Here is a 25635-nt window from a genome sequence, read left to right on the forward strand (position 1 = left end):
ACAGCTCAGCATCTCTGCATCTCAGCATCTCTGCATCTCTGCATTTCTGCTGCTCTGCATCTCTTTAGCTCTGCATCTCTGCATCTCTGCATCTGCATCTCTGCATCTCCACATCTCTGCATCTCTTTAGCTCTGCATCTCCACATCTCTGCATCTCTTTAGCTCTGCATCTCTGCATCTCTGCATCTCTGCATCTCTTCCTCTCTGCAACTCTGCATCTCTACAGCTCAACAGCTCTGCATCTCCGCAGCTCTGCAGCTCTGCATCTCCGCAGCTCTGTATCTCTGCATCTCTGCAGCTATGCATCTCAACAGCTCTGCATCTCCACATCTCTGCAGCTCTGCATCTCCGCAGCTCTGTATCTCTGCATCTCTACAGCTCAGCATCTCTGCATCTCAGCATCTCTGCATCTCTGCGTCTCTGCATCTTTGCAGATCTGCAGCTCTGTAGCTCTGCATCTCTGCTTCTCCTCGTCCTCCTTCAGGCAGCAGATATAAACCGTGGCAGAGCTTCCTGTGTTCCTCTGCAGCCTCTGAAAGCCGTTTTTTGTGCCCATGTTTCTGAATCTGTATAAAAAAGCAGTTTTTGTGTTGTTGTTTTTTACAGAAATTGGCGTTTACATCATATAAACCAGTATTTAAAGGGTTAAATTTTTGAAAATAATTGAAAACTTGGTAGTTATGATCAGAACTGAAGTTGGATAAAAGATTTATGAAAAAAAGTGGAAAAAATATTAATATATGATGTTTTTAGGTTGTTTTAAAAGGGGACAAAAATGTCCCTTTTCAGAAATGAAGTTGTGTTTTAATCAGGTATGAGGGTTAAAGAAGAGGCAGGAAGTGGCAGCTTGTTAATGAAACCCAGAGATCAGAAGCATCATGTGACCTGCTGTTTCTGGCTGCCGCTCAAACTGGACGGCGGGTTTATATTTAGACTGAGATGTAATCTGTGGAGTAAAGGAGTTTCAGAGTTTCTGACGGGAGCTGCCAGAGTTCATGGAAGGAAAGTCTGGTTTGAAGCCTCTTTGTGCTCAGAACACAAAGCCTCCTGCAGACCTCTAATCACAGCCGTCTTATTTTAGTTTGCGGACTGGTTTTTACTGCAGATTCTCTGTCGGTTTGGGCCCAAACGAGCCCTGAAAATGTGCCGACTCCTGCAGAAACCTCCTCCTCCTCCTCCTCTCGGGGCATTCTTGTGGCGGCAGATCCGCGGGACGCCAAACGTTCAGCTGGAGTTATAAAAGCTGCAGCTCCGGGCCTCCACCGCCTCGCTCCATAAACAGCGTCAAAAATAACTCGCAGTAAATGTGCCGCAGATGATGGCGGCTTCAGGTTGGACATCAGCTTCATCAGCCTCCCGGCGCAGTAGCCTGGAAATAACATCAGATCCAACAATGTGAAGCGTTTTCAGAAACCACAGCAACAATAGAGCTGCAGTTACAGCGCAGGGAACTTCAGCTGAAACCCGTCAGAGTTTCTGCTGCTTCAGGGAAACAGGACGTTTAATTCCACATTTAAACCAACAAATATAACCAACAGCATTTAAACCAACAAATATAACCAACAGCATTTAAACCAACAAATATAACCAACAGCATTTAAACCAACAAATATAACCAACAGCATTTAAACCAACAAATATAACCAACAGCATTTAAACCAACAAATATAACCAACAGCATTTAAACCAACAAATATAACCAACAAATATAACCAACAGCATTTAAACCAACAAATATAACCAACAAATATAACCAACAGCATTTAAACCAACAAATATAACCAACAGCATTTAAACCAACAAATATAACCAACAGCATTTAAACCAACAAATATAACCAACAGCATTTAAACCAACAAATATAACCAACAGCATTTAAACCAACAAATACAACCAACAGCATTTAAACCAACAAATATAACCAACAGCATTTAAACCAACAAATATAACCAACAGCATTTAAACCAACAAATATAACCAACAAATATAACCAACAGCATTTAAACCAACAAATATAACCAACAAATATAACCAACAGCATTTAAACCAACAAATATAACCAACAGCATTTAAAACGGCCGTGAACACGAGTTAGAAATAAAACGGTGAAAGCTTGGCTGTGTTCGAAACCGCCCTACTACATACTACATACTGCATACTACATACTGCATACTACATACTATATACTGCATACTGCATACTGCATACTACATTCTGCATACTGCATACTACATTCTGCATACTGCATACTATATACTACATACTACATACTGCATACTACATACTGCATACTACATTCTGCATACTGCATACTATATACTACATACTACATACTGCATACTACATTCTGCATACTGCATACTATATACTACATACTACATACTGCATACTACATACTATATACTGCATACTGCATACTGCATACTACATTCTGCATACTGCATACTACATTCTGCATACTGCATACTATATACTACATACTACATACTGCATACTACATACTACATACTGCATACTACATACTGCATACTACATACTATATACTACATACTACATACTGCATACTGCATACTACATTCTGCATACTGCATACTATATACTACATACTACATACTGCATACTACATTCTGCATACTGCATACTACATACTGCATACTATATACTACATACTACATACTGCATACTACATACTGCATACTACATACTGCATACTATATACTGCATACTACATACTACATACTGCATACTATATACTGCATACTACATACTACATACTGCATACTGCATACTACATACTGCATACTACATACTACATACTACATACTGCATACTACATACTACATACTGCATACTGCATACTACATACTGCATACTACATACTGCATACTGCATACTACATACTACATACTACATACTACATACTGCATACTATATACTGCATACTACATACTGCATACTACATACTGCATACTACATACTGCATACTACATACTGCATACTACATACTGCATACTACATACTGCATACTATATACTGCATACTACATACTACATACTGCATACTACATACTGCATACTACATACTACATACTGCATACTACATACTGCATACTGCATACTACATACTGCATACTACATACTACATACTACATACTGCATACTCATCGATCAGACAGTATGCAGAGCGTTTACCCACAATGCATTTGGCTCCTGCCCGAGCCGAAATCAGCCGGCCTGAAGCTGATTTCTCTTAAGCTGCTACATACTGCATACTGCATACTATATACTACATACTACATACTGCATACTACATTCTGCATACTGCATACTACATACTGCATACTACATACTGCATACTACATACTGCATACTACATTCTGCATACTGCATACTATATACTACATACTGCATACTACATACTGCATACTACATACTGCATACTATATACTGCATACTACATACTACATACTACATACTACATACTGCATACTACATACTACATACTGCATACTACATACTGCATACTACATACTGCATACTGCATACTACATACTACATACTACATACTGCATACTCATCGATCAGACAGTATGCAGAGCGTTTACCCACAATGCATTTGGCTCCTGCCCGAGCTGAAATCAGCCGGCCTGAAGCTGATTTCTCTTAAGCTCTAAACTCTGTAAACTTTAGCAACATTTGAAACATTTTCAGGTGAGAAAGTAGTCGTTTAGATCCCCAACGTGTTGAAAACCTGACAAAATACCGGCTGTTTACCATTTTGTTCCCACGAATTCGGCGCTACTAAAGCTAGCCGCAGTGAGCAACGCACTTCCTGTTATTTTCACAAAATAAATTACCCGTTGCCTTTTATCACAGGGAAAGCCATTACGATACAATTGGTGCTTTTGTTTTGAAAACAGGAAGTGAACCAGTCACACGTCGGCTCCATAAACCCTAAACTTCCTCTCTGCTCTCATTAAGGTTTTTAGCTAACATTAAGAACTGCTGCTCAGCACCATTTCACTGGAGTTTGTCTTAGTAACGGCAGGTTCTGCTGCTGATGCTTTGTGCATTCATAAGCAAATAGCAAAAAGAAGTCAGATTTCCCAGTCAGGAACTCAAACTCCAAAATCAGAGAGGAAGAGGGAAAATGTCTAAAGTTTGGGAGCATTTCAACATTGTAAAAGCAAGTTAGCTTAGCACGATAGCACAACGTCAATGCTACAGCATCTCAGCAGAAAGCAGCCAGTTCACATGTCGAGTCCACTGAGCGGAACAAACACAAGGGAACATTTCACGTTAGCATTTTAATGGAAATCAGTCGGCTTGTTAGCTGAGAAGAAAGAATTTTTTGAAGGTGATTTCAGTCAGATAAACATTAATTTGATGCTGAAACAGCTGCAGATCCTGATGGTTCTGCAGCACCAGTCGGATCAGCTGCAGTTACTCTGATCTCAGCCTGACTGAGTCATGTCGGGTCGTCGCAGATGAGATGCTGATCTCAGAGCTTCTCTGGTGCTGAGTGGAGGCAGCTCCGCCTCCTCCTTGTGTCTGGCTTTTCTTTTTCTGCTCATTTATTCTCATGAATTCTAAAATCCAGGTCATTATCAAAGCGGCAGCGCCGCCGCCATCCCAGAGGGGACGCCGAGGCGTTCAGCACTTCAAACGCTCTGTTTTTGGAGGGCTGACGGGGATGTTAACATGGACGCTCCCCTTCAGGGATCCATCAGAGGCTCAATGAGCGCAGAGAACACGATGAAAACACGTTTTCTTTAGATTAAAGCAGAACTCAGAGTCTTCAGGGCAGTCATGTGACGCTCACCTTTCTCCTGATCGCTCACCTCAGAACGCCTGAAACCCAAAGAGGTCCAGTTGTTGTAAAGTCGTCACCATGTGTCAAACGTAAACGAGGTCGTGAGTGCATCTCAACGCCGTTACAAACGCCATAAACCCAATGATGTCAGCTAGCTTTAGTAGCGCCGAATTCGTGGGAACAAAATGGTAAATAGCCGGTATTTTGTCAGGTTTTCAACACGTTGGGGATCTAAACGACATGTGGATGGATGGATGGATGGGTGGATGGGTGGATGGATGGATGGATGGGTGGATGGATGGATTGGTGGATGGATGGATGGATGGATGGGTGGGTGGATGGGTGGATGGGTGGGTGGATGGGTGGATGGATGGATGGGTGGGTGGATGGATGGATGGGTGGGTCGATGGATGGATGCATGGGTGGGTCGGGTGGGTGGGTGGATGGATGGATGGGTGGATGGGTGGGTGGATGGATGGGTGGATGGGTGGGTGGATGGATGGATGGGTGGGTGGATGGATGGATGGATGGATGTGTGGATGGGTGGATGGATGGATGGATGGGTGGATGGGTGGATAGGTGGATGGATGGATGGGTGGATTGGTGGATGGATGGGTGGATGGGTGGGTGGATGGATGGATGGATGTGTGGATGGGTGGATAGGTGGATGGATGGATGTGTGGATGGGTGGATGGGTGGATGGGTGGGTGGATGGATGGATGGGTGGATGGGTGGATGGATGTGTGGATGGGTGGATTGGTGGATGGATGGATGGATGGATGGATGGGTGGATGGGTGGGTGGATGTGTGGATGGGTGGGTGGATGGATGGATGGGTGGGTGGATGGGTGGATAGGTGGATGGATGGATGTGTGGATGGGTGGATTGGTGGATGGGTGGGTGGATGGATGGATGGATGTGTGGATGTGTGGATGGGTGGATGGGTGGATAGGTGGGTCGATGGATGGATGCATGGGTGGGTCGGGTGGGTGGATGGATGGATGGGTGGATGGGTGGGTGGATGGATGGATGGATGGGTGGGTGGATGGATGGATGGGTGGGTGGGTGGATGGATGGATGGATGGGTGGGTGGATGGATGGATGGATGGATGTGTGGATGGGTGGATGGATGGATGGATGGGTGGATGGATGGATGGATGGGTGGGTGGATGGATGGATGGATGGATGTGTGGATGGGTGGATGGATGGATGGGTGGGTCGATGGATGGATGCATGGGTGGGTCGGGTGGGTGGATGGATAGGTGGATGGGTGGATGGATGGGTGGATGGGTGGGTGGATGGATGGATGGGTGGGTGGATGGATGGATGGATGGATGTGTGGATGGGTGGATGGATGGATGGATGGGTGGATGGATGGATGGATGGGTGGGTGGATGGATGGATGGATGGATGTGTGGATGGGTGGATGGATGGATGGATGGGTGGATGGGTGGGTGGATGGATGGATGGGTGGATAGGTGGATGGATGGATGTGTGGATGGGTGGATGGGTGGATTGGTGGATGGGTGGGTGGATGGATGGATGGATGTGTGGATGGGTGGATGGGTGGATGGATGGGTGGATGGGTGGGTGGATGGATGGGTGGGTGGATGGATGGATGGGTGGATAGGTGGATGGATGGATGTGTGGATGGGTGGATGGGTGGATTGGTGGATGGGTGGGTGGATGGATGGATGGATGTGTGGATGGGTGGATGGGTGGATAGGTGGGTCGATGGATGGATGCATGGGTGGGTCGGGTGGGTGGATGGATGGATGGGTGGGTGGATGGATAGGTGGATGGGTGGATGGATGGGTGGATGGGTGGGTGGATGGATGGATGGATGGGTGGGTGGATGGATGGATGGATGGATGTGTGGATGGGTGGATGGATGGATGGATGGATGCATGGGTGGGTCGGGCGGGTGGGTGGATGGATGGATGGGTGGGTGGATGGATGGATGGATGGATGTGTGGATGGGTCGATGGATGGATGCATGGGTGGGTCGGGTGGGTGGATGGATGGATGGGTGGATGGGTGGGTGGATGGATAGGTGGATGGGTGGATGGATGGGTGGATGGGTGGGTGGGTGGATGGATGGATGGGTGGGTCGGGTGGGTGGATGGATGGATGGGTGGGTGGGTGGATGGATGGATGGATGTGTGGATGGGTGGATGGATGGATGGGTGGGTCGATGGATGGATGCATGGGTGGGTCGGGTGGGTGGATGGATGGATGGGTGGATGGGTGGGTGGATGGATAGGTGGATGGGTGGATGGATGGGTGGATGGGTGGGTGGATGGATGGATGGGTGGATGGGTGGATGGGTGGATTGGTGGATGGATGGATGGATGGGTGGATGGGTGGATGGATGTGTGGATGGGTGGATGGATGGGTGGATGGGTGGGTGGATGTGTGGATGGGTGGATGGGTGGATAGGTGGATGGATGGATGGGTGGATGGGTGGATTGGTGGATGGATGGATGGGTGGGTGGATGGATGGATGGATGGATGTGTGGATTGGTGGATGGATGGGTGGGTGGGTGGATGGATGGATGGATGTGTGGATGGATGGATGTGTGGATGGGTGGATGGATGGATGTGTGGATGGGTGGATGGGTGGATTGGTGGATGGATGGATGGATGGGTGGATGGGTGGATTGGTGGATGGATGTGTGGATGGGTGGATGGGTGGATGGGTGGATGGATGTGTGGATGGGTGGATTGGTGGATGGATGGATGGATGGGTGGATGGGTGGATTGGTGGATGGATGGATGGATGGGTGGATGGGTGGATTGGTGGATGGATGTGTGGATGGGTGGATGGGTGGATGGGTGGATGGATGTGTGGATGGGTGGATTGGTGGATGGATGGATGGATGGATGGGTGGATGGATGTGTGGATGGATGGATGGATGGGTGGATGGATGGATGGGTGGATGGGTGGATTGGTGGATGGATGGATGGATGGGTGGATGGATGGATGGAATAACAGCGCAGCAGCCAGTTATAAAGTATAAATGCAGCATAAAAACAGTTCGTAATAAAATACTTTCACTCGTTCATCTAACTGCACCTTTCGTTTAATTCCTGAGCTGAAACTACATTACCCATGAGGCTAGGCAGCTGAAACTGCTCTGTTGAGCTGTGGCTCATCCTTAACAGGTGTTTGTGAGAGAGATGCATCATGGGAGTTGTAGTTGACTCTGACCTTCTGTTCTCAGAGCTGCTGGGATCCACCAAGAGGCTGAACGTGAACTACCAGGACTCCGATGGGTGAGTGATGAAGGCGCCCCAACACGCCATGAATCTGTAGAAGAAGAAAAGAAAGACACATTCTCTGTTCTTTCAAGTTAAACATTATTTTATTTTATTTCTCTTCTTTAACGTGCTTTATTCTTTTAAGTCGCCTCCTGTTTCCATCCTGCAGGAACGTTTTAAAGACTTTTAAAAGATTTGAACCAGGTTTTAACCAGAAATCCTCAGAGCTGAATCAGGTCGGCTGGTAGACTTCTTCTTGGTTCTGAAGACGTTTCCCTTCTTCAGTTCTTCAGAGCCAGTTTAGAACCAGTTTAGAGCCAGTTTAGAACCAGTTTAGAGCCAGTTCAGAACCAGTTTAGAGCCAGTTTAGAATCAGTTTAGAGCCAGTTTAGAGCCAGTTTAGAGCCAGTTCAGAACCAGTTCAGAGCCAATTTAGAACCAGTTTAGAACCAGTTTAGAGCCAGTTTAGAGCCAGTTCAGAGCCAGTTTAGAACCAGTTTAGAGCCAGTTCAGAGCCAGTTTAGAACCAGTTTAGAGCCAGTTTAGAACCAGTTTAGAACCAGTTTAGAGCCAATTTAGAGCCAGTTTAGAGCCAGTTTAGAACCAGTTTAGAGCCAGTTTAGAGCCAGTTTAGAACCAGTTTAGAGCCAGTTTAGAACCAGATTAGAACCAGCTTAGAACCAGTTTAGAACCAGCTTAGAACCAGTTCAGAACCAGTTCAGAGCCAGTTCAGAGCCAGTTTAGAGCCAGTTTAGAACCAGTTCAGAGCCAGTTTAGAACCAGTTTAGAGCCAGTTTAGAACCAGCTTAGAACCAGTTTAGAACCAGTTCAGAACCAGTTCAGAGCCAGTTCAGAGCCAGTTTAGAGCCAGTTCAGAACCAGTTCAGAGCCAGTTTAGAGCCAGTTTAGAACCAGTTCAGAGCCAGTTCAGAGCCAGTTTAGAACCAGTTTAGAGCCAGTTTAGAGCCAGTTTAGAACCAGTTTAGAACCAGTTTAGAGCCAGTTTAGAACCAGATTAGAACCAGCTTAGAACCAGTTTAGAACCAGCTTAGAACCAGTTCAGAACCAGTTCAGAGCCAGTTCAGAGCCAGTTTAGAGCCAGTTTAGAACCAGTTCAGAGCCAGTTTAGAACCAGCTTAGAACCAGTTTAGAACCAGTTTAGAACCAGTTCAGAGCCAGTTCAGAGCCAGTTCAGAACCAGTTCAGAGCCAGTTTAGAGCCAGTTTAGAACCAGTTCAGAGCCAGTTCAGAGCCAGTTTAGAACCAGTTTAGAGCCAGTTTAGAGCCAGTTTAGAACCAGTTCAGAGCCAGTTTAGAACCAGTTTAGAACCAGTTCAGAACCAGTTCAGAGCCAGTTCAGAACCAGTTCAGAGCCAGTTTAGAGCCAGTTCAGAGCCAGTTTAGAGCCAGTTTAGAACCAGTTTAGAGCCAGTTTAGAGCCAGTTAAGAACCAGTTTAGAACCAGTTCAGAACCAGTTTAGAGCCAGTTTAGAGCCAGTTCAGAACCAGTTCAGAGCCAGTTTAGAGCCAGTTTAGAACCAGTTCAGAACCAGTTCAGAGCCAGTTTAGAACCAGTTCAGAACCAGTTCAGAGCCAGTTTAGAGCCAGTTCAGAGCCAGTTCAGAACCAGTTCAGAGCCAGTTTAGAGCCAGTTCAGAACCAGTTCAGAGCCAGTTTAGAGCCAGTTTAGAACCAGTTCAGAACCAGTTCAGAGCCAGTTTAGAGCCAGTTCAGAACCAGTTCAGAGCCAGTTTAGAGCCAGTTTAGAGCCAGTTTAGAGCCAGTTTAGAACCAGTTTAGAGCCAGTTTAGAGCCAGTTTAGAGCCAGTTTAGAACCAGTTTAGAACCAGTTCAGAACCAGTTTAGAGCCAGTTTAGAGCCAGTTCAGAACCAGTTCAGAGCCAGTTTAGAGCCAGTTTAGAACCAGTTCAGAACCAGTTCAGAGCCAGTTTAGAACCAGTTTAGAGCCAGTTTAGAGCCAGTTTAGAACCAGTTCAGAGCCAGTTTAGAGCCAGTTTAGAACCAGCTTAGAACCAGTTCAGAACCAGTTCAGAGCCAGTTCAGAGCCAGTTTAGAGCCAGTTTAGAACCAGTTCAGAGCCAGTTTAGAGCCAGTTCAGAGCCAGTTTAGAGCCAGTTCAGAACCAGTTTAGAGCCAGTTTAGAGCCAGTTTAGAGCCCGTTTAGAGCCAGTTTAGAGCCAGTTTAGAGCCAGTTTAGAGCCAGTTTAGAGCCCGTTTAGAGCCAGTTTAGAGCCAGTTTAGAACCAGTTTAGAACCAGTTCAGAACCAGTTTAGAGCCAGTTCAGAACCAGTTCAGAGCCAGTTTAGAGCCAGTTTAGAACCAGTTCAGAACCAGTTCAGAGCCAGTTTAGAACCAGTTTAGAGCCAGTTTAGAGCCAGTTTAGAACCAGTTCAGAGCCAGTTTAGAGCCAGTTTAGAACCAGCTTAGAACCAGTTCAGAACCAGTTCAGAGCCAGTTCAGAGCCAGTTTAGAGCCAGTTTAGAGCCAGTTTAGAGCCAGCTTAGAGCTCATGAGAGGTGAAACATCTTCAGGAACCAAGAGGAAGACGTTCTGCAGCTCAGAGGATCACCATGAACCAGAACCAGTTCAACTCTGACTGGTTAGAGAAACAGAAGAAGAAGAGTTCAGTGTTTCCAGCAGAAGGCTGGTGGTCAGATCTGTTTGTTCTCTGAGACCCTGGAGTGTCTCCTGAGTGTCTCCTGAGAGTCTCCTGAGTGTCTCCTGAGTGTCTCCTGAGTGTCTCCTGAGTGTCTCCTGAGTGTCTCCTGAGTGTCTCCTGAGTGTCTCCTGAGTGTCTCCTGAGTTCATAAAGCAGCAGTGGAGCCTCTCAGCTCTAAGTCAACACTGCTGTGGAAACAAAAGAGTCTGAGAGGGTCGTAAAGCAGCCGCCCCAGAGGCCGGGACCACCGCATCAGTCCTGGGGCTCCTTTGTTGGAGCCCGGAGGGGTCAGAGGTCAGCAGGGCAGTGGGAGGGACGTCTCTGGGCTGCTGTTTGGAACTGGATAAAAGGGCTTGTTGAGTTTTTGTGTGTGGGAGCGTTCAGCGCAGATCTGCAGAAGAAAAACGCAGATCTGCAGGCTCCGCCCCCTGCAGGTGTACCTGCAGAGGGGGGCGTGGCTTCCAGAACCAACCAGATTCATTAAGGCTGTGTTCGAAACCGCATACTTCTTCTTCTACTCCTACTAACTTTCTGAGTTAGTATGTGAGTTTGAGTAAGCGAGAAGTTCCCGGATGCATACTAGAGTCTCCGAAATGTTGGGTATGCATCATGAGGTTACTACTCATACTCAAACTACCCAAGATGCAACGTAACGTGACGTCGCCGATCGTCATTTCCTGTCAAAACGGCAGTTTCAAGCTAGCTCCAACGAGGGTAGGTTCACTTCCTGTTTTCAAAACAAAAGCACCAATTGTATGGTAATGGCTTTCCCTATGATAAAAGGCAACGGGTATTTTATTTTGTGAAAATAACAGGAAGTACGTTAGCTCACTGCAGCTAGCTTTAGTAGCGCCGCATTCGTGGGAACAAAATTGTAAACAGCCGGTATTTTGTCAGGTTTTCAACACGTTGGGGATCTAAACGACTACTTTCTCTCCTGAAAATGTTTCAAATGTTGCTAAAGTTTACAGAGTTTAGAGCTTAAGAGAAATCAGCTTCAGGCCGGCTGATTTCGGCTCGGGCAGGAGAGAAATGCATTGTGGGTAAACGCTCTGCATACTGTCTGGCGCGGCGGCCGTTCATCACAGGTTATCTGCTTTAATGGCGTCTGTGAGAGAAACAAACAGATGAAGGGAGGCCTCTGCTCTGCAGCCTCCTGCGGCCCGACGGCTCCAAAGGTCGGACCGGTTTCTATGGAGAGCAGAGCTGGAATGAGCCCCTCTGAGTGGCTGCGACGGCGGGGGCTCCGGCACTCTGTCCCGGAGGGGGAGACCCAGCTACAGCTGAGGGCTGCTGCTCATAAAGCGTCCAAACGGACTCGTCTGAAGGTCCTGTGGCTGCAGAACCAACTCTGTAAGCTCCTCCCACCGCTGTTAAACCTTTTAAAGTTCTCCGTCGGGCTGTCGGATACCCAAGGCAGTTCACCTCCCGATCAGTAGGCGGCGCTACGTTTGACGACCCAATCTGGCGACGTCTATGGTGAAAGTGGTTGATTGATTGTTTACCAATGAGGGCTCTCCATAAGCGACCATAAATCCACCTTAAGCCTGATTTATAGTCGTCCGGGAAAGGCTACGGAGAGCATCCGGGAGACGCTCTCCGTCTCTTGCGTGCGTCGCCCAACATTCCTATCTATCTATCCTATCTATCTATAACAACATCATTTCCTGAATCACTTTCCCGGTTTAGCTCCTTCCTCTCAGAACAACAACACCGCCATTTCTGAAAGAGTTTACTGCAGGGCTACCCAAATCCGGTCCTCGAGGGCCGACGTCCTGCAGGTTTCAGATGTTTCCCTGCTCCATCACACCTGATTCACATCGATGCTTCATCAGCTGGTTTAACAACCTTTTGAAGAGCTCCATTTCATCTGAATCAGCTGTGTTGAAGCAGGCAAACATCTGAAACCTGCAGGACGTCGGCCCTGGAGGACCGGATTTGGGTAGCCCTGGTTTACTGTGTGCCGGGCAACATTTGGTCATATTTATTTGCATTCCAACATCAACGAGCTCCGACTCCAACAACAGTCTTTCTCTGTCGGTCGCCATCGTTCTCTGTGAGGAGGAACGGAGCCGGAAGGTGAACAACCAATCAACCACTTTCACCATAGACGTAAGAGATTGGGTCGTCTAGCGTAGCGCCGCCTGCTGATCGGGAGGGGAACTGCCTCGGGTATCCGACATCCCGACGGAGAACTTTAAAAGGTTTAAAGCCTCTGCGTGACCACGGAGAAGCAGACCGAGGCCTTTAGCCACATTTCTCCCACTGGGCCGGACGCCTCCATCTGAGATGCTGAAATAAATCAGAGCTGCAACAACCTTTGAACAAACTCTGCGATGGGCCGTGGTCTGTTCCAGGTCTGACTCTGGAGAACGGAACCGGTTCCACCAGCAGCAGAAACTGGGCCTTTACTGGGTTTCCTCCTCTGTGTTTCCTGAGTTTTACCTTCATGTGACAGGAGCAGATCTCATGAAGCTCTCTGAATAAACCTGCAGGAATCCTCCTGTTGGGTAATTCAGATTATTATTATTATAATTATATTAGTATTTATTATATTAAATATCAGATCCCTCAGAGTGAAGTGGATCCTGAGTTTCTGAACGCTGGCGTCCCGCTGGCAGCTGAATGAAGCCGTCCGTCAGCTCTCAGCTCACCTGACAGCCATCACACCTCTGACCTCAGCTCTCATCGCCGCTCTGACGGAGGCGGGGGGGAGGCGGCCTAAAGGCAGACGGATCCTGACCTCCCCCTCCCCGCCGGTGTCATCCAAGCAGACAGGAATGCAGCCCGCCGCTATCTGCCCCAACACCCCCCCCCACAGGCTCAGAGGGAGAGTCCTGCATCACATTCCTGCTGGTAGTGTCACATTCCTGAGCAGGCTCAGCCAATCACAGAGCTGTAAATCTCCCTCTGACTACAGACTGACTGCAGCCCCCCCCCAGGACCAACAACAACATCTGATCAGATCTACAGTTCTGGATCCTCCTCAGCTGTCTGACTCTGAGATTCTACATGAACTGAGACCAACAGGATCCTAAGAACAGGAGCTGATGGTGGTAGAATAGAAATAGAAAAATACTTTATTCATCCCCCAATGGGGGAAATTCAAATTAGTCAAGTAGCTCAACATTTTTTTAAATATTTACAATGATTGTATTAACAGCAACAATAATAATACCAGTTCTAGTAAAACGTACTACTACTAACTAATAATAATAATAATAATAATAAAAAATGATGATGATGGTGGTGAGACCTCCTTGGGATGAACGGCCCCCCAACAGAGAGCCCCTCTGGGGGGTAAAGAACCTAAGAACCTCCCAGGGAAGAACGGCCCCCCAACAGAGAGCTCCTCTGGGGGGTAAAGAACCTCCAGCTGCCGCGTGTCGCCATCATGTGATCAGATCAGGACTGATAGTCTGAAGATAATCTGATGATTTGAAAGGATCTCACCTCCAACACGAGGGATGATCTGTGCTCACAGAAAGCTTTACAACATCATACAAGTTTAACCTTAAAGGGACAGTTGGCCTCTTCTGACATGAAGCTGTGTAACATCCCATATCAGCAGCATCATTTCTGAACATCTTCTTACCCCCTGCTGCGTCCTGTGAGCAGAGTTCCAGCCTCGTTTTGGTGTTGATGAAGGTAGTCCGGCTAGTTGGCTGGGGTTTAAAAAATAAAGCGTTTTGCTTCTCAGAACAATATGCGTTCAACAGAGTAATACATTTGCATCATAAAATGGTTCTCCAGGAGAAAGTCAGACCTCACAATCTCTTGGCCCTATTTTCTCTCCCTTCGTATCACTGCCTGCTGCCGCCTGCCGACAGCAGCGCCTGTTACAGTGTTTACTGCTCGGTCTGCACAGCAGGCAGTGATACAAATTTAATTTATTATTTAATAAATATTTTTTTTATTTATTTTTTATTTAATACATTTTTATAATTTAATAAATAATATAAAATTATTATTTAATAATAATGAAATAATAATATCATTATTAATATTATTAAAACAATAATCTATTTTAATATATTAAAATTATATTTGATAAAAATATTATATTTTTTTATATTTTTATATTTTTATATATACATGGCTCACAGGACGCAGCAGGGGGTAAGAAGATGTTCATAAATGATGTTGCTGATATGGGATGTCATACAGCTTCATGTCAAAAGAGGCGAACTATCCCTTTAAGCTGCTTGTTCACCAAGTTATGTTCGAATAAACGGAAACGAACCTGATCACTCAGCTTCAGGCCAAACTTATTAAAACCATTTCCAGATCAGTTCAGTGTGTTTTTATTCAGCTTTCAGACAGAAATAAAATGGTCTCTGAGGGATTCATGTTGGGACGTTTGGTTCCAGCATCAAACCAACTTTATTGGTTTAAAGATGATCTAAAATAAAGCAGTCGTGTCCTAAAAGTGACTTTCAGCTGCTGACAGATGTCTTTATTTCAGGTGATTTATAGAAAAATAACACACGTTTGGGTTGTTTCTGAGTCTCCATCAGCTCCTTTTCCTCCCCACAAACAGACAGTGGGATGCTGAATCTTCCTCCTCCTCCTGCTCTCAATAATCCGTCCATTACCGCCCCGGTTGCCCCGGTTGCCCCGGGCGCTCTCTGTTACACCAATGCCATCGCTGGCATTACACAAGAGAAGAAAGGAAGGTCGAGCAGCACTAAAAGCGCCCCCTCCGTCTTTGTTCGGCTCTTTGTTTCTGCTGCATCCAAAGACCACCGGTGGCCTGTAGCCTTGTTTCCTCTCTGGTGGGGGAGGACGGCCCCTCATCTGCTGTTTAAAGGTGCATTTTACAAATGTTTGCTCTATCCAAGAAGTCCGGCTCCTCCTCTGAGAGGCAGGAAATGAACTTCTTTAGGGGCAGAAGGGTCATTTGAGGCGGGTCATCGGTTATTATTTATCATCGGTTATTATTTATCATCAGTTATTATTTATCATACATTATTATTTATCTTCAGTTATTCTGTCCTTGAATTATTAGAATAGATCAAAGGTCATTTTTAAAGAACCAGCCCTGAGTAACTCATGACACTTTTTTCGCCGCCATGTTGTTTTATTCGGTGGGTTTGAGCCCAAGAAGAGGGTCGGCAGTGGATATTAAAAAGGAAAATAATTAATTTTCATAAATACGAATCATCATAAACGGCTATTTTGAATGAATCGATCAAATCTATTAAAAAGGCCGTAATATACCAGAAAAGGCCCTCATGATCCCCGTAAGGACCGCCGGGCCCAACAAAGGCCGTAACGTACCAGAAAAGACCCTCATGATCCCCGTAACGTACCAGAAAAGGCCTTCATGATCCCCGTAAGGACCACCGGGCCCAACAAAGGCCGTAACGTACCAGAAAAGACCCTCATGATCCCCGTAACGACCGCCGGGCCCAACAAAGGCCGTAAGGTACCAGAAAAGGCCCTCATGATCCCCGTAAGGTACCAGAAAAGGCCCTCATGATCCCCGTAAGGTACCAGAAAAGGCCCTCATGATCCCCGTAAGGTACCAGAAAAGACCCTCATGATCCCCGTAAGGTACCAGAAAAGACCCTCATGATCCCCGTAAGGTACCAGAAAAGACCCTCATGATCCCCGTAAGGTACCAGAAAAGACCCTCATGATCCCTGTAAAGTACCAAAAAAGACCCTCATGATCCCTGTAAAGTACCAAAAAAGGCCCTCATGAGGTACAAAAACAAGAGCACACTCGTCTGATGGGGAACTCCTTCAGATGGCCTGGAAGCAGAAGTTTTCTGGTGTTCTGACGTGTTCTCAGGTGTGGTTTACCTGTGTGTGCAGGTGTGAGTGTGACTCATTCTGTAGAACAACAGCATGTCTCCTCCCTGCTGTTCTTTCTCTCTGCGGCGAGTCCAGACACAGCAGAACTGATTCAGCCTCCTAATAAAGCCCTGATTTCCTGAAAGCTCCTGCCTGTGGCCGTCTCGTTTAAAACCACAGAAGAAGAGCTGCTGTTCCTCTGGTGTCAGACGGATTGATTTCACCCTGAGGAGTGAACTCTCGGGCTCATGAGTTGTGGCTCTGCAGCAAACAGCTGGCGTCTGAAGCCCTTCTCAGGCACAGCGTGACACATGTCGCCTGGCGAGGCTGCCATAACGACGCCTTTGTGCCATGTAGAGGTGCCAGAGGATCTGCCGTCTGACACGCATCATTAAACATGAGTAAAGCTGTTGCAACACCACAGCGAACGTGAGCTGTGGTGTAATTGTTTTGCAGCTCAGTCTTTCATGCTGTGTGGAAACAGAAAAACCATTTGAAACCTTTTTAATGTCTTAAACTTTGTCCCGAGCCGATCAAACTGCAACAAATGCCGCAGATTTAATGCTGTTGCTTCATTTCACTCATATGGATCCAGAACTCGAGGCAGTTTCATGCTTCAGTTCCCTCTTTAAAGTTGCCGTTATTGGATTATTTCCTCCCAGAAGGAAGTGTTTGTAGTTTTGTTTTAAAAGCAAAGAGACTGTAAATGTTTCGTACCTAGAGTGGGAAAACCTGGACCTGGAAACTCTGGTTTTGTTGTTGGGGCACCCAGCTTAGTTGGTGTTGGACCAGTTTGGACCAGTTTGTACCAGATTGGACCAGATTGGACCAGTCTGAACCAGTGTGGACCAGTTTGGACCAGTTTGGACCAGTTTGGACCAGTTTGGACCAGATTGGACCAGATTGGACCAGTCTGAACCAGTGTGGACCAGTTTGGACCAGTTTGGACCAGTCTGAACCAGTCTGGACCAGTTTGGACCAGTTTGGACCAGTTTGGACCAGATTGGACCAGATTGGACCAGTGTGGACCAGTGTGGACCAGTTTGGACCAGTTTGGACCAGTTTGGACCAGTGTGGACCAGTTTGGACCAGTTTGGACCAGTTTGGACCAGTCTGAACCAGTCTGAACCAGTTTGGACCAGTCTGAACCAGTCTGAACCAGTCTGGACCAGTCTGGACCAGTTTGGACCAGATTGGACCAGTTTGGACCAGATTGTCAGTTTTTTAGCATCACTTTAGACAGATTTTTCCTAATTTTTTTGTGAGATTTTGTTGATGAAAGGAAGACGTTACATTGTAGAAAAGTAGAACAAACCAAAGATCGAAGTGAGGTGCAGATCATTGTAAAAAAAACTTTTTGAAAAGTTCTGCATGTGGCTTCATTTGTAGATTTATTGATCGGCCTTTCAGCTTTAGGCCCTCCTTCTTCTTCTCTACTCCTCCCTCAACAAGATCCATTGAATCTTGCGTTTCGGCCTCAGGGCTTTCAAAACGTTGATCAATAATAAGGTTTTTATGAAAGAAAGCCTCTTGAGAGACTTGTTTGATCTGTGAATTTCATGAATTCTGAACTCATGAACACAACTATGAACAAAGCTGTTCCAACTTCTGATCATTTTCATGTTTTTCTCTCATTTTATCCACATAAAAACAACAAAATGTCTTTAATCAGATCCTGATTCTTCAGTGTTTGAGTGGCCAAGAACTGGTGTTCATCTCTGTTAGTTTCATCTGTTCTCAGAGGAACAGCAGCTCAACATCTGTCACATCTGTCTCCTCGATGACCAACAGGCTCATCAGAGTATCTGAACCCCAGATAAATAGATTTATCAGCATAACAGCGGTAATGTTTGTCTTGTTTCCTGATGATATTGCCCAAAGGAAGCATAATGTATGAGGTCCTAATCCAGAACCCTGTGGAACACCAGAAGTCTGGTTTGTGTGGAGGACACGTTCAGATTCTACCAGATAAACTGAAACCAGTTCAAAGCAGAAACAGACTGGGTCCTAACCCAGAACCCTGTGGAATACCAGAAGTCTGGTTTGTGTGGAGGACACGTTCAGATTCTACCAGATAAACTCAAACCAGTTCAAAGCAGAACCATTTCCTAACATATCCAACCATCTCCTTGTGTGATCATTAAAAAGAGGATTTAATCTGTCCTGAACCAGTGTTTTTGTAACATTAAAGCTTTGCATCGACAGCTTCCCGTCGGGTTTCTGTGCCCCTCGCAGCTCTGAAGCAGCCTTTATAAACGCCATGAGCGCGGCGGCCGTATCACCGGACCGCAGCCTGACCTCTGACACCGTTGACCACCATAAACTGCTGCCGAACAGGAGCGTCTTTGTCTCCATGAAGCTCAGCACGAGCGTTGTTTCCAGAGTTTATATGTACGCTCCTATCAGTGAACACGGGGTCATGAAATGTGCTGACCCGATTTCGTGATTATTATATCTAATCAAGCTTTCTGTGTTCCAAAAACAAATTAAAGTGGATTACTGTATAATCAGAGTCAGCAGGCGCAGGATCAGTCAGTTCATCCCGGATCTGCTAAGTGACGCTCAGATAACAGAATCCAGTGAGAAACGGACGACACGTTCACCGTTAAAGCATCTCCAGACGGTCGCTCTGCTCTAATAAAATCTGGTTTTAGAACCTCAGATAAATCTGCTGCTGCTCTCATTGGAAAGTTATTGAGTTGTTTCTTATAAAAGTTGCCAGATTTGTCTTTGAGGGGCGTCTAAACTTACCTGACTCCCGCCCTCTGGTATTCGCATACCATCTGGGACGAGCCCACAACCGACATGATTTCAAATGGGGCTATTTTTTCTAAAACTCGTGCATGTGATTGGATGAAGAATCTGTCCGTCATCTTGACTGACACGCCACTTCAGCCACTCCCAATGACTCAACCCGTGACGTAGCTCAGAGCTTACCTGACTCCCGCCCTCTGGAGCATGAATGGGCGGCCATAACGCGGCCAATTCATCCAAAGTCCCACCCAGCGATTAATGATTGGCTCTCATTATTTTCTAACCGGACGAAACACATATGACTCCCAGGCTCCTCAGGTTGTGTGAGGAAAGGGAACGCCCCCGCGTGTAGTTGGTGAACGCAGCCAGATGACGTGAGTCAGGTTACGTCTGAACCTCGTGAGAAAAGAAAATCACCAAGTTAATTACTATTTAATCTACATGTAGAGGGTTTTATCATAGCTGGAAACACTTCCACTAATCCTCTTGAGCTGGTTGTTGTCTGTTTTGATGGGAATGGAAACAACTCTGAATCTGACCTGCAAAGATTAAAATAAAGTGTTTCCAGCCTGAGGCGACGAACAATAAACTCTTAACGTCTTCCCAGATAAGATTTAAAGTCCCCAAAGATTAAAGGAGCTCCACGTTTTCCTCCAGTGGGTGTCCACCAAAGTTGTTGTTGATTCCTGTTCAGGCGGCGACTTCTTCTACTGGAAAACAACACTAATGATGCCAGTTCTCAGGTCTTTACAGATACAGAATAGATTTTAAAGTTCTGGAATGGTTTAGGTCCAGAATACATGAATGACCTGCTGGTAGAGTATAAACCCAGCAGAGCTCTGAGATCTGCTGACTCAGGTCAGATAGTGGAGCCCAGAGTTCAAACTGGACACGGTGACGCAGCTTTTAGCTGTTATGCTGCTCACAACTGGAACAAACTACCAGCAGAACTGAAATCAGACCCAACTGTGAGCACTTTTAAATCCAGGTTAAAAACATTTCTCTTTCCGTGTGCTTATGGTTGAGTTTATATCTTTCTTTTTCCCCTCTTCTTTGATTGCTTTTAACTGTGTTTTTAATTTTTATTATATTTTTTATTCTCTTTAAATGCCTTGTCTTCATGTAAAGCACATTAAGTTGCCTGTGGTATATAAATAAAGATGCCTATTCATGTTCCAGGGCCACAGCAGCTTGTTGTCTCTGCTCATAAAGATGATCATTCGTATTTAAACCATTTAAAGGGTTTTATTTGACTGTATTTCCCTGACAGATGTTTCTCTGACAGATGTTTTTCATTAGTTTTCTGGTTTAATGAACAGAACAGCTGTAAACCTGCTGACTTAAAGCCAGTTTGTCGTGTTTTTTCTCCGCCCTTAAACGCCTTTTTAACCTTTTCAGTGACTGATGTAACGATGTAGATTCATACAGTAGATAAATGCTTTGCTTTTACAGTCCCATCAGTTTGTGACGCTCTCTCTGTGACCTGCAGGTTTTCGGCGCTGCATCACGCCGCTCTCACGGGGACCGCAGAGCTGCTGGCGGCGCTGCTGGAGGCTCAGGCCAGCGTGGACATCAAGGACAGTAACGGTGAGACTCCACCAGACCTTCCAGATGAAGCCGTAGTTCTGTGGTTTCCAACTCAGAACTCAGAGAGTAAATGTTGTTTAATGGTGGCAGCAAAGATTAAAACCACAGATTTATCACAGCTGAAACAAAGCACAAAAAGAGCTCATATAAATAGGTTTTAGAAGGGCAGGGCGAGTTAACTCGTTATTATCGCGTTAACGCGTTAATTATTTAACGTCGAAAAATATTTTATCGCGCATTAACGCAGGTTTTATTATTGTAAAAGTCTGTTGCTCACAGGCTTTTATTTTGTAAAAGTCTGATGCTCACAGGCTTTTATTTTGTAAAAGTCTGTTGCTCACAGGCTTTTATTTTGTAAAAGTCTGCTGCTGTCTGCTGCGGAACAGGAAAAGAAAGTAATCGGCGGATCCACCAAACATGGAGAAGGGTACGGATCTTTTACTCGGCCATTTTCATGTTAAAGTTCTTCCAGACGGCGGAGTCGACAGAACCAAAGTCATCTGTAAACTCTGCCAAGTTGAATTGTCTTCTCAGCGTAGTAGTTCCAGTCTAAAATATCACTTAAAGGCAAAACACACAACTGATAGCAGCAAGTCATTCAAGGAAACAGACAGTGGAGCGAGGCTTCTACATAAAAACTACAGAAAGATGCTGATGTTAAAAGTGTGTTTGCACAACAAATGTTATGGCACTTTCATTCATATGGCAGCACATTTAAAATAAAGCTAAATGCTAAAAGCTATACGCTACTTTTGGATTCATTTTTGGATTCTGCGTACAAATGAGATTAATCATGATTAATCAGGGAGATCATGTGATTAATTAGATTAAACATTTTAATCGCTGCCCAGCTCTAGTTTTTACTAAAACTAGAGAGGCAGGATACCCCTGGACATAAATTAGAGGTGCACCGAAATGAAAATTTGTGGCCGAAACCGAAACCGAATAATAATTAATCACTTGGCCGAATACCGAAACCGAAACCGAATATTACAGTTCAGTTAAGTTAACAAAAGTTAGATTTTTCACCATTTTTAAATATTGCTTAAATCTACGCCTTACAATAAATGTTTAGACATGTTTTTCAAAGAAAATAAATGTTTATTTGAAATCTTCAAAAGTTATTACTAATAACTAGAGATAAGTTTAATTAATTCCCATTTTCAATTCATTCTGGGGTTTTTTTCATTCATTTCATACAACAACAAAAAATACAACATATTATAAACGCGTTCCAACACAAAAATGTAAAAACATGCAATATAACAAATTATCTGAGTGTCCTTTTTGGCATAGAGTCTAGGTAGCCTGCTCCTTCAGGAACAGTGGCAGCATTTTTTGTAGTTTGTGTGTTTTGCCTTTTAGTGATATTTTAGACTGAAACTACTACGGTGAGAAGACAATTCAACTTGGCTGTAAATGCAGGAGTTTTTTAAAAATGTATTTTGAAATACGTGCTTTTATGTTGAAACAAGTAAAACAGGAAGTAGCGCCGGTTAGCTCCGTGAGCTTCACACAGAGACCGAGGAGCACCTGTAGCGTGATGTTACCTGCTAGTTTATTTTTATTTCATCACTCCATGCTTCGTGGTGTTTGCTGTAACTGGGTGAATGTGATGCAGAGGAGAAGTGGAAGTTAAAGAATCCTAGTTCTGACCCTGCAGATTGCCTCTGGGGAATGACTCTGCCGTTGGTTGAGAAGCAGCTAAAGTGGCCAGTATTACTTTGATTATTTATTGGTACCAGCGACCTGCTAAGAATGCTATTTCTTTAATGATTACAACAACTAATGTTGTCTTTTATTTTGTTTACTCGAACATTTAGTTCTACGGTGTTGATGTGGCGTTAATAAACATCTGTGAGAAGAACCAGAGTCTCGCATTGAATCAATGAGCGGCATATTGGCAGAGTTTACAGATGAGTTTGGTTCTGTCGACTCCACTGTCTGTGGATAATTTTGCGTCACCACCATTCGGCCTCCGATTCGGCCACTCATTTGGCTTTCGGCCGAAAGCCGAATGTGTTTTTTTTTGCGTTTTCGGCCGAATATTTTCGGTTGCCGAATATTCGGTGCACCTCTAACATAAATCATGAAAATCTTTGTGTTCATTCTGTCTGTAATGATAAAACTTTCCACCCTGTTTGTACTGAGTTAGAATAAGCTGCAGGTTGTGATGTCATCCCGTGTTGTGATGTCATCCCCTGCAGGGATGCGCCCGCTGCATTACGCCGCCTGGCAGGGGAAGTCTGAGTCGGTCCTGATGCTGCTGCGCTCCGGGGCGGCGGTGAACGGCGCCTCTCTGGACGGACACATCCCGCTCCACCTGGCTGCTCAGTACGGACACTTTGAAGTGGTGAGTCCAGCTCCGCTTTGGTGCCGGGTCATTCGTGTGGCTTCACCTCACAGCTGGAGCGTTCGGCCCGTCCCTGGCTTCACTGTGCAGACGTAGGGATGGGAATTGATAAGATTTTTACGATTCCATTTTGGATTCTGCTCAACGATTCGGTTCTATTCACGACATTCATTCATAGTTATTGCATGTTGGTAGTATTTCCTCACTTTGGTGAAATATTCACTTTGTAAGTTGCCCTGTTGTCGTCTTTTTTAGGGATGTGTAACCAAACTTTCGAGCGTTTGTACCGCTTGGGCGCCATGTTTACTGTTGGCTGCTGGCTGCGCTGTGACGTCATCCGCGCCCACTGGAATCGATAAAAGGGAATCGTTTGCAAAATCGCCAAAACGATTCCAAGGAATTGAAACACTGGGAACCGGTTTTCGATTCCCATCCCTATGCAGACGCCTGATTTTTTTCTGTTGTTCTGAGCTGCCATCAAAGCTTTTTCTTTCCCGCTCAGTGGAAAACATTCAGCATGTCACTTTACCCACAGATCTGAGAGAATAATTCATCAAAGCCTGCGGTTCCATCAGGAACATTGTGCTGAACATTTCAGTCCTGATTCTCTGTACAGAGTTTATTAAATTAGTCCAAAAAATGTCCCCGTGTTGCCCTGATGATTTATGTAGATCTGTTGCAGCTGATCTGAATTAGAATAAATCGATTAAATGGATCAGCTCGTGCAGAAGGACGGAGGTCCGAGGAGATTTACGGTTACCACAGATTCAAATCAATTTATTCATGTTGCAACAAATAACCAGCAGTGAAACTTCTCTAAGAGAGGCCTGATAACTGAAGGCTCTGCCTCCCAAACTGGCAGCTGGTTCCACAGAGAGGGGCCTGATAACTGAAGGCTCTGCCTCCCAAACTGGCAGCTGGTTCCACAGAGAGGGGCCTGATAACTGAAGGCTCTGCCTCCCAAACTGGCAGCTGGTTCCACAGAGAGGGGCCCGATAACTGAAGGCTCTGCCTCCCAAACTGGCAGCTGGTTCCACAGAGAGGGGCCTGATAACTGAAGGCTCTACCTCCCAAACTGGCAGCTGGTTCCACAGAGAGGGGCCTGATAACTGAAGGCTCTGCCTCCCAAACTGGCAGCTGGTTCCACAGAGAGGGGCCTGATAACTGAAGGCTCTGCCTCCCAAACTGGCAGCTGGTTCCACAGAGAGGGGCCTGATAACCGAAGGCTCTGCCTCCCAAACTGGCAGCTGGTTCCACAGAGAGGGGCCTGATAACTGAAGGCTCTGCCTCCCAAACTGGCAGCTGGTTCCACAGAGAGGGGCCTGATAACTGAAGGCTCTGCCTCCCAAACTGGCAGCTGGTTCCACAGAGAGGGGCCTGATAACCGAAGGCTCTGCCTCCCAAACTGGCAGCTGGTTCCACAGAGAGGGGCCTGATAACTGAAGGCTCTGCCTCCCAAACTGGCAGCTGGTTCCACAGAGAGGGGCCTGATAACTGAAGGCTCTGCCTCCCAAACTGGCAGCTGGTTCCACAGAGAGGGGCCTGATAACTGAAGGCTCTGCCTCCCAAACTGGCAGCTGGTTCCACAGAGAGGGGCCTGATAACTGAAGGCTCTGCCTCCCAAACTGGCAGCTGGTCCCACAGAGAGGGGCCTGATAACTGAAGGCTCTGCCTCCCAAACTGGCAGAAACCAGGTTTTTCACATGAAATAGAGGTTTTTCTGCTTTAATCCTCAGCTCGGATGTGACTCTGACATCAGGATTAGGATGAATGTAGGTGAGTCCCTGCAGTCGTCTGCAAACCCCCGCTGAGCAGGATCTGAATAAAGCCTCGTTGTTGTCTGAGTTCTTCAACGAGCCTCGTCTTCTGCTGCCCTCAAACAGCATCGGGAGCAGAATACCCTGCAGGTCTGAGACGCTGTTCACACCCGGGGTCAGGTCACGTTTTTTTGTTGAATGACTGATGCATTAAAGCATTTGTACTGCCCCCAGCGCCCCATCAGTCCAGCCGTCAGTGAAATGTAGAAAAGGAGTCCAGGTATTATGGACTCTATTGGAGGCTTTGCCCCTTGAGTATCTCAGTTTCTCTAGGGGTAGAAAAGCGAGGACTTCCTTCACCCAGCAAAGGAAAGATGGGCGATTAGCAGATTTCCATTGCCGCAGGATAAGTCTCCTAGCTAAGAGTGAAGCAAATGCAATGGCATATCTTTGGGATGCAGAGAGCTGAACGTCATCAGCATAAAACCCCAAATATAGCAGTGATGGGATCTGGTGAATGCGCCTGCCACACATATTTGAAACAGCCTCAAATATCTGGATCCAAAAATTGGCCCAGAACATTTGCCCTACGGTAGCTGTGCCTTGATGACATCTCAAACAGGGTGGGTCAGG

General features: G+C 45.9%; 1 protein-coding gene across 9 annotated transcripts in view; it reads left to right on the forward strand.

Annotated features, from left to right (window-relative positions):
* Positions 1-25635, forward strand: part of caskin2 (CASK interacting protein 2) — a 97698-nt gene that overhangs the window by 31587 nt on the left and 40476 nt on the right. For 8 of the 9 annotated variants that reach the window (XM_075454805.1, XM_075454807.1, XM_075454809.1 and 5 more), the window contains exons 3-5: positions 8036-8087; positions 20795-20892; positions 23100-23245. In XM_075454805.1, the coding sequence (XP_075310920.1) occupies positions 8036-8087; positions 20795-20892; positions 23100-23245 (296 nt within the window). Of the gene's footprint in view, positions 1-8035; positions 8088-10963; positions 11048-20794; positions 20893-23099; positions 23246-25635 lie in introns of those variants that run through there. The other variant, XM_075454813.1, reaches the window with a different exon arrangement.

The sequence above is a fragment of the Odontesthes bonariensis genome, chromosome 21, assembly GCF_027942865.1.
Source record: "Odontesthes bonariensis isolate fOdoBon6 chromosome 21, fOdoBon6.hap1, whole genome shotgun sequence".
Taxonomy (NCBI): Eukaryota; Metazoa; Chordata; class Actinopteri; order Atheriniformes; family Atherinopsidae; genus Odontesthes; species Odontesthes bonariensis.